This window comes from Cetorhinus maximus, chromosome 5 (genome assembly GCF_964194155.1).
Source record: "Cetorhinus maximus chromosome 5, sCetMax3.hap1.1, whole genome shotgun sequence".
Taxonomy (NCBI): domain Eukaryota; kingdom Metazoa; phylum Chordata; class Chondrichthyes; order Lamniformes; family Cetorhinidae; genus Cetorhinus; species Cetorhinus maximus.
This window is the reverse complement of record NC_135883.1, coordinates 77,022,549-77,035,913: the sequence shown is the minus strand read 5'-3', so window position 1 is coordinate 77,035,913 and position 13,365 is coordinate 77,022,549. Positions and strand designations below refer to the sequence as shown.

At 42.4% G+C, this 13,365-nt stretch overlaps 1 protein-coding gene across 2 annotated transcripts in view; it reads left to right on the top strand.

Moving 5' to 3' along the window:
• The first annotated feature begins 682 nt into the window (after positions 1–682).
• opn5 (opsin 5) overlaps positions 683–13,365 on the top strand; it is a 94,262-nt gene continuing 81,579 nt past the window's right edge. For both annotated transcript variants that reach the window (XM_078542076.1, XM_078542075.1), the window contains exon 1: positions 683–818. In XM_078542076.1, coding sequence (XP_078398202.1) covers positions 759–818 — 60 coding nt within the window. In that variant the 5' untranslated portion in view covers positions 683–758. The remainder of the gene's footprint in view (positions 819–13,365) is intronic.

The window sequence follows — 13,365 nt, the reverse complement described above, 5'->3', positions numbered from 1 at the left end:
CTATGTGTATATATGTTATATCTAATCACAAAAATATATACCATACCAAATGCAGCTTCATTTTTCAAGACATTTGGAATTTCAATAATTTAAATGTCCCTTGAATTAGTTCCTGGTAACGTAGCAAATTTTCATCAAGGAAACATTTTCTATAATTTCCAGAGATCTGAAAACATAATCTAGGTGCGGTGCAGTGCAGTGCTGAGGGAGTGCTGCATTGTCCTAATGTCATCTTTGGTTAAACCTTTCAGGTAGGCATTAAAGAATCCATATGGCACTATTTCAAGAAGAGCAGGAGAATTCTCTCACCGTCTTGGTCAACATTTACTTTTCAACCAAGAACACTGAAACGGGTTTAGAGTAACTTTAAACTTCGAACGGGGCAGAAATCTCATGTCATCCTGCCTGGCTTGTTTCTAACCAATTCAATGGATGAAAACTGAGCAACTTGTATCCAATACTGTCCGATTTAATGTTATGGGATCTTGCTGTGTGCAAATTGGCCACACAACAACAGTGATCGACGTTTAAAAGTACTCCATTAACTGTGAAGCGCTTGTAGAATTTCAGATGCTGAAGAGATGAAGGAGAATTGCAGGTTCTTTGTGTATCGGAAAGTTCCGTTTGCCTGAGGACGTCTGACAGCATGAATTTGCATGTGACTTGATTTAAGAATGAAGACCTCATTGTTGGGTATGTTGCACGAACACAGTTTAAGAATATACTGGAACATTTGAACTAGGAGCATCTGCAGTATCATGGTGACTCGAGCATTCAGCGTCAGTGAGCAGCGAGTGGAGATCAGTGTTTATCTGTTGGTGAGTGTACAGTTTAGACGAAGTGGCACGGTCAGGTCTGCTCAGAGGGAACATTGTCGATCTCCAAGGAGCGCCAATATTATTGTTGCAGGGTCTGCTTTGAGGTAGGGAGTAGATTTCAAATATAATTGCCAAAGTTGTGAACTCCACGATAGAGTTGTGTTTTATCTATTTATCTCGTGTTCATCAGTTTTTAAGCGTTTAATCCTTATTTTTCTTTTTGTTCTTCACCACAGCCTCATTATACATTTCTTCTCTCGTTCTTGTCATTACACAATTGTCATTTTTAAAAACATTGTCAGTTTAAAATGTTTCAGGCGTCTTATAGTTTAAACAATTTGATTGTGAATTAATACAGATTTACTAAGATCTGTGTTTCTAAAATATCTTTGAGATTTTAACGGTGACGAATTATTTTTTTAAGGAGATTATTGCAGTAACTTTTATCGCAGTGAGTAATGTTCACAAGAGGTGATCGGTATTGTCTCGGTAGAAAGGCGAGGCACTGGTAAATACATAACTTGTCACATGTAATAAATATTCAGTTGATCAGTTAATTGCTGCCATGAGCTTCATCAGAAAATAGCTCAGTTTGGGCACTAGAACCGGCGACTCGGTGCTTCTTTATGGTGCTTAAATTGCTGTCAATTCATAATCATTAGACGGCTTTCGAATGGGGTGGCAGGGTTCAGGGTGGGATAAGGGAGCAATATCAGTAATATACTTTACAGCGCTCTAATTGTCTTTTCCAATCTTGATGGATAAGAGGAAACCTGCTGGAGTTTGTTTTTAATTTGTAAAGGAATCGGACAGTGCGGATGTCGAGAAACTGCCCACTTGTGGGCCAATGCAGAACAAGGCGGGAGAAATATAAAGTAGCCGCCAACAGGTCATGTAAAGAATTTAAGAGACATTTCTTTACACACACAGTGCTGTGAATGGGAACTCGCTCCACTTGGAGTAGTTGAAGCAGAAAGCAATTATCATCGAAGTAAAAGCATGATGCGTGTATAAGGAAGTGAGGAATAAAGAGATAAAAGCAAAACAGATAAAAGCAAAAAACTGCGGATGCTGGAAATCCAAAACAAAAATAAAAATACCTGAAAAAACTCAGCAGGTCTGGCAGCATCTGCGGAGAGGAACACAGTTAACGTTTCGAGTCCGAATAAAGAGATATGGGTGAAGTGTAGAAAGGAGTAATTAGAGTGGGATGAGGGTGATGTGAAGTAAAGTGTGTGGTTGGCAATGAAGAATAAAGCTATAGACTGCAGGAAGATACCAATGGACTCGTCAGTGGACGCAGAACGCGGGCAAATGGAGTTCAATCAAAGAAGCATGAGGTAATTTATCTGGGGAAGGCTAATAAGGCAAAATAGTTGGATGCTGAGAAGTGTAGAGGAACAGAGGGACCTTGGAGTGCATGCCCACAGATTCCTGAAGGTGATTATACAGGTAGATAAGGCAGTCAAGAAGACAGATGGGATAATTGCCTTTATTAGCTGAGGCATAGAATAAAAGAGCTGGGAGGTTACTATGGAACTGTACAAAGCACTAAAAAGGCCACAATTGGAATACTGTGTGCAGTTCTGGTCAGTACAATATATAGGATAGATGTGATTGCACTGGAGAGGGTACAGAGGAAATTTATGAGAATGTTGCCTGGATTGGAGAATTTTAGTATGAGAAAAGATTGGATAGCCTAGGGTTGTTTTATTTGGAACAGAGGAAGCGGAAGGGAAATCTAATTAAAGTCTATAAAATTATGAGGGGTCCAGATAGAATGGATAAGAAGGACCTATTCACTTGGTTGGAAGGGATAGATTTAGAGTAAGTGGTAGAAGGTTTATAGGGGAATCAAGAGAAATTGTTTCACCCAGAGTATGGTGCCTTCTCACTGCCTGAAAGAGTGGTAGAGGCAGAAACCCTCATAACATTTTAAAAAATGCCTGGGTATGCACTTGAATTGCTGTAACCTGCAAAGCTATGGATCAAGAGCTGGAAAGTGGGATTAGGCTGGATGGCTACTTGTTGGCTGACATGGACATGATGGGCTGAATGGCCCCCTTCTTCACATCAGATTTATATTCTATGATAATCATCAGCATAGACTAATTGAGCTGATTAGCCTGCCTCTGTGCTGTAGATTTTATGTAAATTGTCACAATGTTCACTGATCACCCATCAAAGACTCCAAAGAGTAATGGCTTTTAAATGTGGTATGTGCTGCTTCAGGAATGTGCAAACTATTTTCATTTTTTTGATCAGTTACATTCATACTACAGTTCTTTAGGGCTACATAAAGTTTAAACTCATTTACATATTAGTTTCCCTACATTTGAAGTTGCTTATGATGATAGATCCTGTTGTCCTGATTTTGGATTTATACAAAATGAAGAAACAGTGCGAAGAACAACTCTTTCCAAACCTCTGGAACCAGAAGTTAAAACAGGCCAAAGCATCAAAGCTTTAACTGTAAATAAAGGAGAGTTAGTCATAGATTCATAGAGTCATTGAGTTATACAGTTATTCGGCCCATTGTGTCCGTGCCGGCAATCAAGCACCTATCTATTCTAATTCCATTTTCCAGCACTTGGCCCGTAGCCCTGTATGCTATGGTGTTTCAAGTGCTCATCTAAATACTTCTTAAATGTTGTGAGGGTTCCAGCCACTACCACCCCCTCAGGCAGTGTGTTCCAGATTCCAGCCACCGCTGGGTGAAAAATTTTTCCTCAAATCCCCTCTAAACCTCCTGCCTCTCACCTTAAATCTATACCCCCTGGTTATTGACACCTCTGCTAAGGGGAAAAGTTTCTTCCTATCTACCCCATCTATGCCCCTCATAATTTTGTACACCTCTATCAGGTCCCCCCTCAGCCTTCTCTGCTCTAAGGAAAACAACCCTAGCCTATCCAGTCTCTTTTCATAGCTGAAATGCTCCAGCTCAGGCAACATCCTGGTGAATCCCCTCTGCACTCTCTCCAGTGCAATCACATTCTTCCTAAAATGTGGTGACCAGAACTGCACGCAGTACTCCAGCCGTGGCCTAACTAGCGTTTTAGGTTTAGTGAGTTGTTTAGGTTTTGTGAGTTGAATTGCTGCAACACAATTCCCTGCATCCTGGAGCCATATTTTTAACTCCTATTTTTTATACTTGGTGATGGTTTGTTCAGGGAATATAGATTTGAGAAACATTGTTGCTTGGAAAAGGCAGCAATTGGAAATCACTAGAGGAAAAGATATTCTACAGATCACAGGAGTAACAATGAAAACATCAGAATGATTCAGAAAGTAACATAGGAAGAGAAGAACAAATTAAAAAGGGGAGAGGAGCAGAGAGACAGGGATTGAATAATAAAGAGAGGAAGAGAAAGTAACAGCAATACAAAAAAGATGTTAATGAAAAAGAGAAAAACATCACAGAGAGGAAATGCTGTTTCATTATAAAGTCTGTTTTGTTGCTAAAAGCTTATGAAATTAGAAACTTCAGTCACAAGGAGATGTGTAATAGAGAAAAATGCACTACGAGGAGGGCAACCAAGACAGAAAGGTAGAAAAAGAAAGAAACATTCAAAAAGGGAGAAACAAAACCATTCAAATAGTGAACTGCACTTTTAACATCTTCTCCATGTCAATTTTTGAATCAAGGAGGATGAATGCTCAATATTCCATAGAAAAACAATCTAAACTTTTAGTATTTGTCTATTACATTTCAAGTAAGGGAGTTCTGCAACCCTCTCGAACAGCCCCTACTTTTAAAGTACAAAAGTCCAGCACTTTTTGAATGTTATAAAGAAAAGAAAATTGGTATGTTCTTGATTACTACTAGAGCTAACTAGAACTAGAAATTATAATTTCTTTGGATTGCCACAGATGTGCTGGAAAAAAGGCTTTACTTTTTTCTCAAAATATAACAAGGAACATGTTCAGAAATTAAAATATGCCTTTAGATATGTGTAAGTTCTACATAAAAGCGAAGCAATTACTTTTATCATTGCTATGTTTCAGCGCTCCTGCTGTTTGATTTATCAACATTCATATGGATTTTTCAGTGGTCACCTCTCACTGGTGTTAAGTAGTCTACTTTTCAGAAGAATGGAAAAATGCACATGGGGCATGGGAGAGATTGTGATTCATTTAATTTTGGATGCTATTGTTATGACCCTAGGTCACAGCATCATTAAGTGGTATGATCTGAGTCCAGACCCCCAAATTTTTTAACGATCCTGGACGAGACCTCAAAATTTTTTACTATCTGGGTAGGGATCAGCAATTTGTTTTTTGTTAAAGTAGATGAAATTTAAAATCCCAGTTTCCCACTAAGAGAATAAAGTCACAAGATTCCATGGTTATAAAACAGAAGAAGAAATTTCACTTAATACATGTTAACAAGGCAAACAATCAATACTATTGATCTAATACTCTAATATCCAGAATTAATATAGGGTAGACATGAATTAACAGGCAAACTATGGTTGAACCCACCGCAAACTGCACTTCACCGATCATCTTGTTATTAAAATACTGTTGTATTTTATATCTCCAGTTATAGATTTTACTGGTCCTTCTTTGACCCCCTGCTTATCTTCTCATCGTGTTTCTGTGTATTCTATATTCATCCCATTGAACTCCTTCACCCTTCTCCCTACAAGATTTAGATATAATTTTCTTACTCTTTTTGGATCTGATTATTTTTTAATTCATTTAGCCCTGCCCTGAACCTTGTTGCTTTGGTCCCTTGTTCACCTAAATGCCTATCAAATAAAGACAGCAATGACTTCCACTGTGATTTGCCTCCTCCTGACAAATTCCTGACACTGTGTGGGACCCTTGTGACATTTGGAAAGTTTCATTGCACTGGTAAAATAGGGAAGATTATACACTTAATTACATGAATTAGTTTCCTGCCACTTCCAAGTGGGTAGCCATTGCCACTGGGAGCCCGCCTCTAGTAAAAAGCCCACATAGGCAGGGACATGTCAGGTAACCAGCTCAATACTTCTCTTTCAGAATTTCTGCTTCTAAAGTCGCCTCCACTGGGTTGGAAAATTCCAGCCAAAGTTAACGTTTCCAGTCGGTAACCCTTTGTGATCTCAGCATTTTCTGTTTTTATTTCAGGTTTCCAGCATCCATAGTACTTTGCTCTGGTATCCTGTAGATGTCCGTGCCAGACTGCCTGTGCCTCTGCTGTTTATGGGCAATGGCCAAGTGGAGAAATTCAATTGCTCTATGAAAGTGGGTGTCAGGTACCTGACCCCACTCCATGGGTGGAACACGTGCCATGTGGGGACCTGAAGGATGTGGAGTAGTAAAAGTTTAGGGCAGCTGTCAATTAATTGCCATAGTGTAGGTGTGCCAGTGGAGTGATTCTGCAAATCTTTGTGATACAGTTGGCAGAGATGCCCAATGACATCCTTGGAGAGACAAAGTCCAATGTTGCCTGATTCTTGTGGCCAACATAGTGTTGGATGCCCATGGGGAAACCATCCCTTGTTTCAAGTCAATCCGAGTGTGGGTTTAGGATGAGGGAGTATGGATTAAACCCATTTTTTTCTGGGCGGAGTGGAAAGCGTCATGGTAAAATGAAGTAAAGGTGTCAGTAATTAAAAAATAGGAAGGGAGTAGTTAAAAACCAGTTCCTCCGAAGTTTGTAATCAGTAAGTGAAGTTGGTGCCGTCTTCAGTTCACCAAATCCTCACTTACATTTGGTGGAAGCAATTGTTTTTGCATATAAGATAATGCCAATTGCAGAAGTGGCATTGTTGAACAGCATAGCTATGCAGGTGAACTCTGAAGAGTTTTCACAGGTATAAGATTTACACTGTGAAAAAAATGAGGAAATTTCTGTTTAGCACAATACTGAAGTAAATGTAGTCAGATGTGCTAAAACACAGATGTCCTCAACCTTTTCAGACCAATAATAGCTTAAGACCAGTGTAAGAGCTGACAATAAACAGGAAAATTCATATCCATATTTGATATTTACACAGCAGTGCTTCTAAAGGTTAAGTATTTTGTCATCTTTTGCTGAGTCTGAAATGAGGTCAATTGTGTAATTACACAGTGCCTGATTAACATTTTAAGGCTCAATAGAATCCGTATAATCAGGAGTCAAATTTGTGTAAGCTTCAAAAAATGAAACTTAAATGCAGTGCAAAGCCTTTGATCTGAAAGATCCCTGGGAGCATACACGTATAAGGCTTAAAAATCCTAGAAATTCTGCAGGAAGCAAAACAGCAGCTGTGCTGCTGGAAGACCCCAAACTACCAATTGCACCGATGTTGACTCAATCACAATTTTGAGGCTCAGTACATTTGTATAATTGCAAGTGGGCAAGCTGCGCAATCCTGACTTACAAGTCTTATTTAGGCTTGTGACTTCTTAAAGAGGCAATGGCAGCACTGGAAGAGGATTTCAAAGTTATAACTGAAGATGGCAGCAAGAGTGGTAGGAAGAAGATGAGCTGCAAAGTGCTTCAAATCAGGCCTGGATGCACTTTTCAATGAACTGAATTGGAAGAGAGAACTGTTTGAGGCTGGTGGGTGAAAGCCAGCGGTCTATGCATTGATAAGTGTGGTTACTCCTGCTGTTAGTGTCAGCTAACCGAGCTCATGAAATATAGAAACATAGAAAATAGGAGCAGGAGTAGATCATTTCGCCCTATGAGCCCACTCCACCATTCCATATGATCATGGCTGACCCTCTACTCAACGCCATACCCCCACTCTCTCCCCATACCCTTTTATGCCTTTAGAGTCTGTTTCCTTCTTAAGTATATTCAGTGACTTGGCCTCCACAGCTCTCTGTGGTAGAAAATTCCACAGATTCACCACCCTCTGAGTGAAGAAGTTTCTCCTCATCTCAGTCCTAAATGGCCCACCCTGTATCCTCAGACTGTGACCCCTTGTTCTAGACCCCCAGCCAGAGGAAACATCATCCCTGCATCCAGTCTCTCCATCCCTGTCAGAATTTTATATGTTTCAATGAGATTTTCTCTCATTCTCCTAAACTCCAGTGAATACAGGGCTCGTTGACCCAATCTCTCCTCATATGAGAATCCTGCCATCCCAGGGATCAGTCTGGTGAACCTCTGCTGCACTTCCTCTACAGCAAGTATATTCTTTCTGAAGTAAGGAGACCAAAACTGCACACAGTACTCCAGGTGTGGTCTCATCAAGGTCCTGTACAGCTGCAGTAAGACATCCTTGCTCCTGTACTCAAGTCCTCTCGCAATGAAGGCCAACATGCCATTTGCCTTTTTAATTGCTTGCTGCACCTGCATGCTTATTTTCAGTGATTGGTGTACAAGGACACCCAGGTCCCTTTATACATCAAGATTTTCCAATCTATCATTACTTAAATAATACTCTGCCATTCTGTTGTTCCTATCGAAGTGGAAAACTTCACACTTATCCACATTATACTGCATCTGCCATGTATTTGCCCTCTCACTCGACCTGTCTAAATCACCTTGAAGCCTCTTAACATCCTCCTCACCACTCACATTCCCACGATGCTTTGTGTCATCAGTAAACTTGGAAATATTACATTTGGGTCCCTCATCCAAATCATTGATATATATTGTGAATAGCTGGGGCCGAAACACTGATCCCTGCTGTACCCCACTAGTCACCATCTGCCACCCTGAAAAAGACCCATTTATTCCTACTCTCTGTTTCCTGTTTGTTAACCAATTCTCAATCCATGCCAATGTATTACCTCCAATCCCATGTGCTTTAATTTTGCACAGTAACCTCTTATGTGGGACTTTATCAAAAGCTTTCTGAAGAACTCCAGTGCAGTGCAAAATAAAGTTTAGTGATATCATCAAGGCTGCCAAGGTAACATGTGTTCATCCCATTTCCCTTCATTGATATGTGTGGCAGCTCCTCAAGCTTCTTTGAGTTTAATGGCTGCACCAGAGATCTTTAATGTGTACCCATTATACATAGTCCCATCCCTCTCAAATATGCAACCTTTATGTTCAACTTCCCTCAGAGTGTACAAAACCCTTCCATTTGTCACCAGACCTGATCATTCCGGCTTGTAATTCCTGTCACTCTTTCCCATCTGAAATTCTGACAAAATGCTTTGGTCATACTTCAGTGCTGTCGTCATGCCTTCCATGTTTCAGGCCACAGAACGTGATCTCACTTGAAATTTAATCACTCATCCAAAATAAACGAGAGGTGCTGGAACTCCTGTGTGTACTTGGGTTGGAGATGCAGGAAGGCCAGTGGCAGCTGTATCTTTTATGGACCATGTTTGGGTTTGCCAACTCAAGGGGTGGAAACACAAACACTTATGGGAGCAGGCCTTCAGAGGCCACACTGCACAACTCAGTTTGCCCACCAAATATTGAAATTTTCCTTAGTTTTTCTTCTTCTACATTGAAAACAACAACAATCTGCTGAGGAGAAGGAAGGAAACAGGCAAGGCCCCTTTGCTCAGGCCAGACTGCCACATCCTCACTCCTCCAATCAATCGTACTTCTCTCTCACTCATAGTTCAGTGAGATCCACCTGCCAGGGAAATAGCTAATGCAGATAATACAAGTAGAAGTGTAAGTGGGTTTCCACTTGATGAAATACAAAGCATGAGGCAATTGGAGGAGTTAGGAGTAGAAGTAAATGTCAACTCCTGATTGAAGATTCTGTGAACTCTGAACCCACAGACCCTGTTCCAAATGTTGGGCAAGCATTATAATTACATGCAGGTACTGAGGAGCATCTTGGTGGATGCAAGGCTGGATCACATTGGATTCCAATTCCATCCTATGTGACTCCATCCAGGAAGATTTTTCAATTATGCAGTTATCACTGGAGTGAATAACAACTTCAGGAACATCTGCATTGATCCCATCCAATATGGAGGCCTCCAAAACCATTAACGCCTCCAACATGGAGGTAATTGATTACTGGCAATAGGGCTTTTGGGAAACATTCTGGATAGATTTATGCAAGCAACTTCCGAGATCTTAGGATTATCTCAGCATAAGCATTAGGTCTGTCCTCCTGTTGATCAGTGGACAGTTGTACCCAGGATCCGGTGCTAGTGCATGGTAGGAGTCTGCACACATGATGCTGCCGTCACTCCTAATGGTAGCATGTGAGCCCTCAAGCCTGCCCCTCAAATGTAGATAGAAGGAAGTAGGACCAGATCACCCAAGCCAAAGCACTTGAGATGCTACCTGCAGCAAAGTCCTCCCACAACTCAGCTGCCCTGAAAGGAGGGCCATCCCAAGCTCACAGTCATAGTTTTCAGCCAGCTGCCTCTGGCCCCCTTGGCCCTAAGGTAGCACCTAGACAGAGTTCCAAAACAGGCTTAAGGACAGCGCACAGGCAATGAGGGTAAGCATGTTGTTTAGGAGAATGAAATGGTGTAAAGCTTTTGATCACATTTGGCTATTGACTATTAAGTGGTCACAAGTGCCCTTCTCAAGGGCAATTAGGGATGGGCAATAAAAATACTGGCCCAGCCAGCGATGCCCACATCCCATGAAAGAATTAAAAAAAAACATTTTCATAATGGCAGCTGTCCATAGTTTTGGAGAATGTAATAAATATTCTGGGAACCATTCTGCAGATTTGTGTTGAGATTCACGATAGGGCCAATGCGGAAGTGTTTCGCTTCATTTAATTTGAGATGATGTTTTAAATAAGTTATTGTCAAATCTCTTGCTGCTGGTCTCGCTTGCTCTTCCTCCTGTTGCAGCTGCTGTTATTCTGCTTGAAATGGTCCCACTTCTGCCTTATGTTCTCCTTCAGGGATTTTCATCATAGAGTCTTTCTGAAAGGCAAGTTTGAGAAGAACACGACAAGCCATCATCATTATCGAGACTCTGCTAGAGTTATACTACATAACAGCCTCCTCCTACCCACCGCGCCCCCCCCCACCCCCTCCCTGCATCACCCACAAGCTCACTAGCATTTTGGGGAAGCCAGCCATGTGGCCAATGTTTCTCTTAGGTTGTTGCCAAGGGGGTATCCAAATATAATGGTCTCTCTAGCCTTGTTAAACAGTGGTTAAATGATTCAGCAACGGGCAGCATATTGACTAAGATTGGAAACAGATTTATTAACATTGTTGGAAACAAAATTGTAGTAGTTACCATAACAAGGCTACAAGTGCTGTTTTAGTGTGTAGTTTCACAGACAGGATATCTCTTTTACTGCCCATAATCAGTATGCTTTGTATGGAAAGAGATGCGTCTTTTCTTACCCTTGGAATGTGTGTTCCAATTAAATAATTTAGCACCAAGCTTTTGTGAGTTTAAAATAAAAAAACATTACTTATTCTCACACTTACCCCCAATTAATGCAATATTACACACTTGGCCTCCCACACACATGCACACACACACTGCTACAATCCCAGCTGATGTTAATACTGGACAGTCCTTCAGATCCCAGAGGGAAATCTGGCTTGATAGATCCTAACTATGGCTGGGATTTCCTGGCCCCGCCATGGTGGGACCTGCCATGGGCGATGTGGCAGTCCAGCCAAAATTCCATTGAAAAAAAGCTGTAAATCAGGAAATGGAAGGGAGGAATTCAGGAAAATTACAATCACCAGAGAAGAGGTATTGAGCAAATTGTTGGAGCTACGGCCTGACAAATCCCTGGGTCTTGATGGACTTCATCCTACGGTCTTGAAAGAAATGGCTAGTGAAATAGTTGATACATTGGTTTTAATTTTCCAAAAATCCCCAGATTCAGGGAAGATTCCATTAGATTGGAAAGTAGCAAATATAACTCCTCTTTTGAAAAGGAGAGGGAGACAAAAAGCAAGAAATTACAGGCCAGTTAGCTTAACATTTGTCATAAGGAAAATGTTGGAAGCTATTATTAAAGATGTTATAGCAGTGCACTTAGAAGATTGCAGGCAATCATGCAGAGTCAACATGGTTTTATGAAAGGGAAATCATGTTTAACCAATTTATCAGAGTTCTTTGAAGGAGTCACATGTGCCTTGGTTAAAGGGGAACTGGCAGATGTACTGTACTTAGATTTCCAGAAGGCATTTGATAAGGTGCCATATTAAAGGCTACTGCAGAAAATAAAAGCTCATGGTGTAGGGGGTAACATATTGGCATGGATGGAAGATTGGCTAGTTAACAGGAAACAGAGGGTAGCCATAAATGGGTCTTCTTCTGGTTGGCAGAATGTGACAAGTGGTGTGCCACAGGGATCAGTGCTGGGCCCTCAACATTTTACAAATTATATAAATAACTTGGATGAAGGGACAGGTGGTATGTGTGGTAAATATGCTGACGACACAAAGATAGGTGGGAAAGAAAGTTGTGAAGAGGGTGTAAGGAGGCTACAAAGTGACATAGATATGTTAAGTGAGTGGGCAAAGACCTAGCAAATAGAGTATAATGTGGGCAAATGTGAAATTGTTCATTTTGGCAGGAAGGATTAAAAAGGCTTATTGTCTAGATGGTGAGAGATTGCAGAGCTCTGAGATTCAAAGGGATCTGGGTAGGGCAGTGGGGCAGGCCAGGCAGGAGGGTAGGCCAGTGGAGCAGGCCAGGCTGGAGGGTAGGGCAGCGGGGCAGTGTGCTCCTCGGTTTTTGGATGAGTACCTAGCTGCACTCCTGGAGGAGGTGGCAGCGCGGCAGGAGGTCCTGCTTCTTAGGGACGGGAGGCGGAGGCCCCCCCACCTGACCAAACATGCCTGGGAGGAGGTGGCTGAGAGTGTGAGCTCCCATGATGTGGTGCGACGCATGTGGGTCCAGTGCACAAGAGATTCAACGACCTCCTGCGCTCGGGAAGGGCGAGTACCATGTTGGCTGAGCTCACATAGTGCAGACGTCACCCTTTCCACCCAAGGCGCACCCCCCACCACCCCCCAACACCCCCCACCCCACCCACCCCCCGCCAACCACCACCACCAAAAAAAGACCGAGTGTAGTTACAGCATTGTTTCCCTCGCTGGGTGGGCCAGCAGATATTGTCCATGCCTAGTTCACCCTGAGAGGGTTGTGCTAGGATGGGTTCTGCACCCGCAGCATGTGTGACACTGACACCCAGAATACAGATTCAGCGGCAAACTCAAGGATCTGCACCTAGGCACAGTCCTGGAACTACAAAGTATCTCAAAATCAGGGTGCTAACATGCTGGGAGGGGAGCTTCCATGTGGTGGGGCACCAATCCATCTGCTGGCCTTTGTGCTCCATGTGCTTGTGCCCCCTTGTTCTGCAAGGTTAGACCATGTGGTGCCAAATGTGATGGAGGCAGCATTTGAGCAAGGTGGGGGGTCAGCCCTGGGTTCTTTGTGTGAGTGTGTGGCAGCTGCGGGGTGACGAAGAACTAGAGCCCTCCAATGTCCCACTCTGGCTGGGTTGGCAGGGATGTGATAGGAATCCAGGTGCAGGCTGGACTAATCAATGCTCTTCTCCATCTACGGTGAGCAGGGAGGTCCGAAGCGACCTCACATCGGCGCAGCAGCTGCCTGTCGTCTCTATGGGCTCTTCTCAGGGCGCTCCGGATGAGGGCAGTAGCTCCTCTGCCCCTCTGCCAGTGACCGTGGCATCCGATGAGGCTG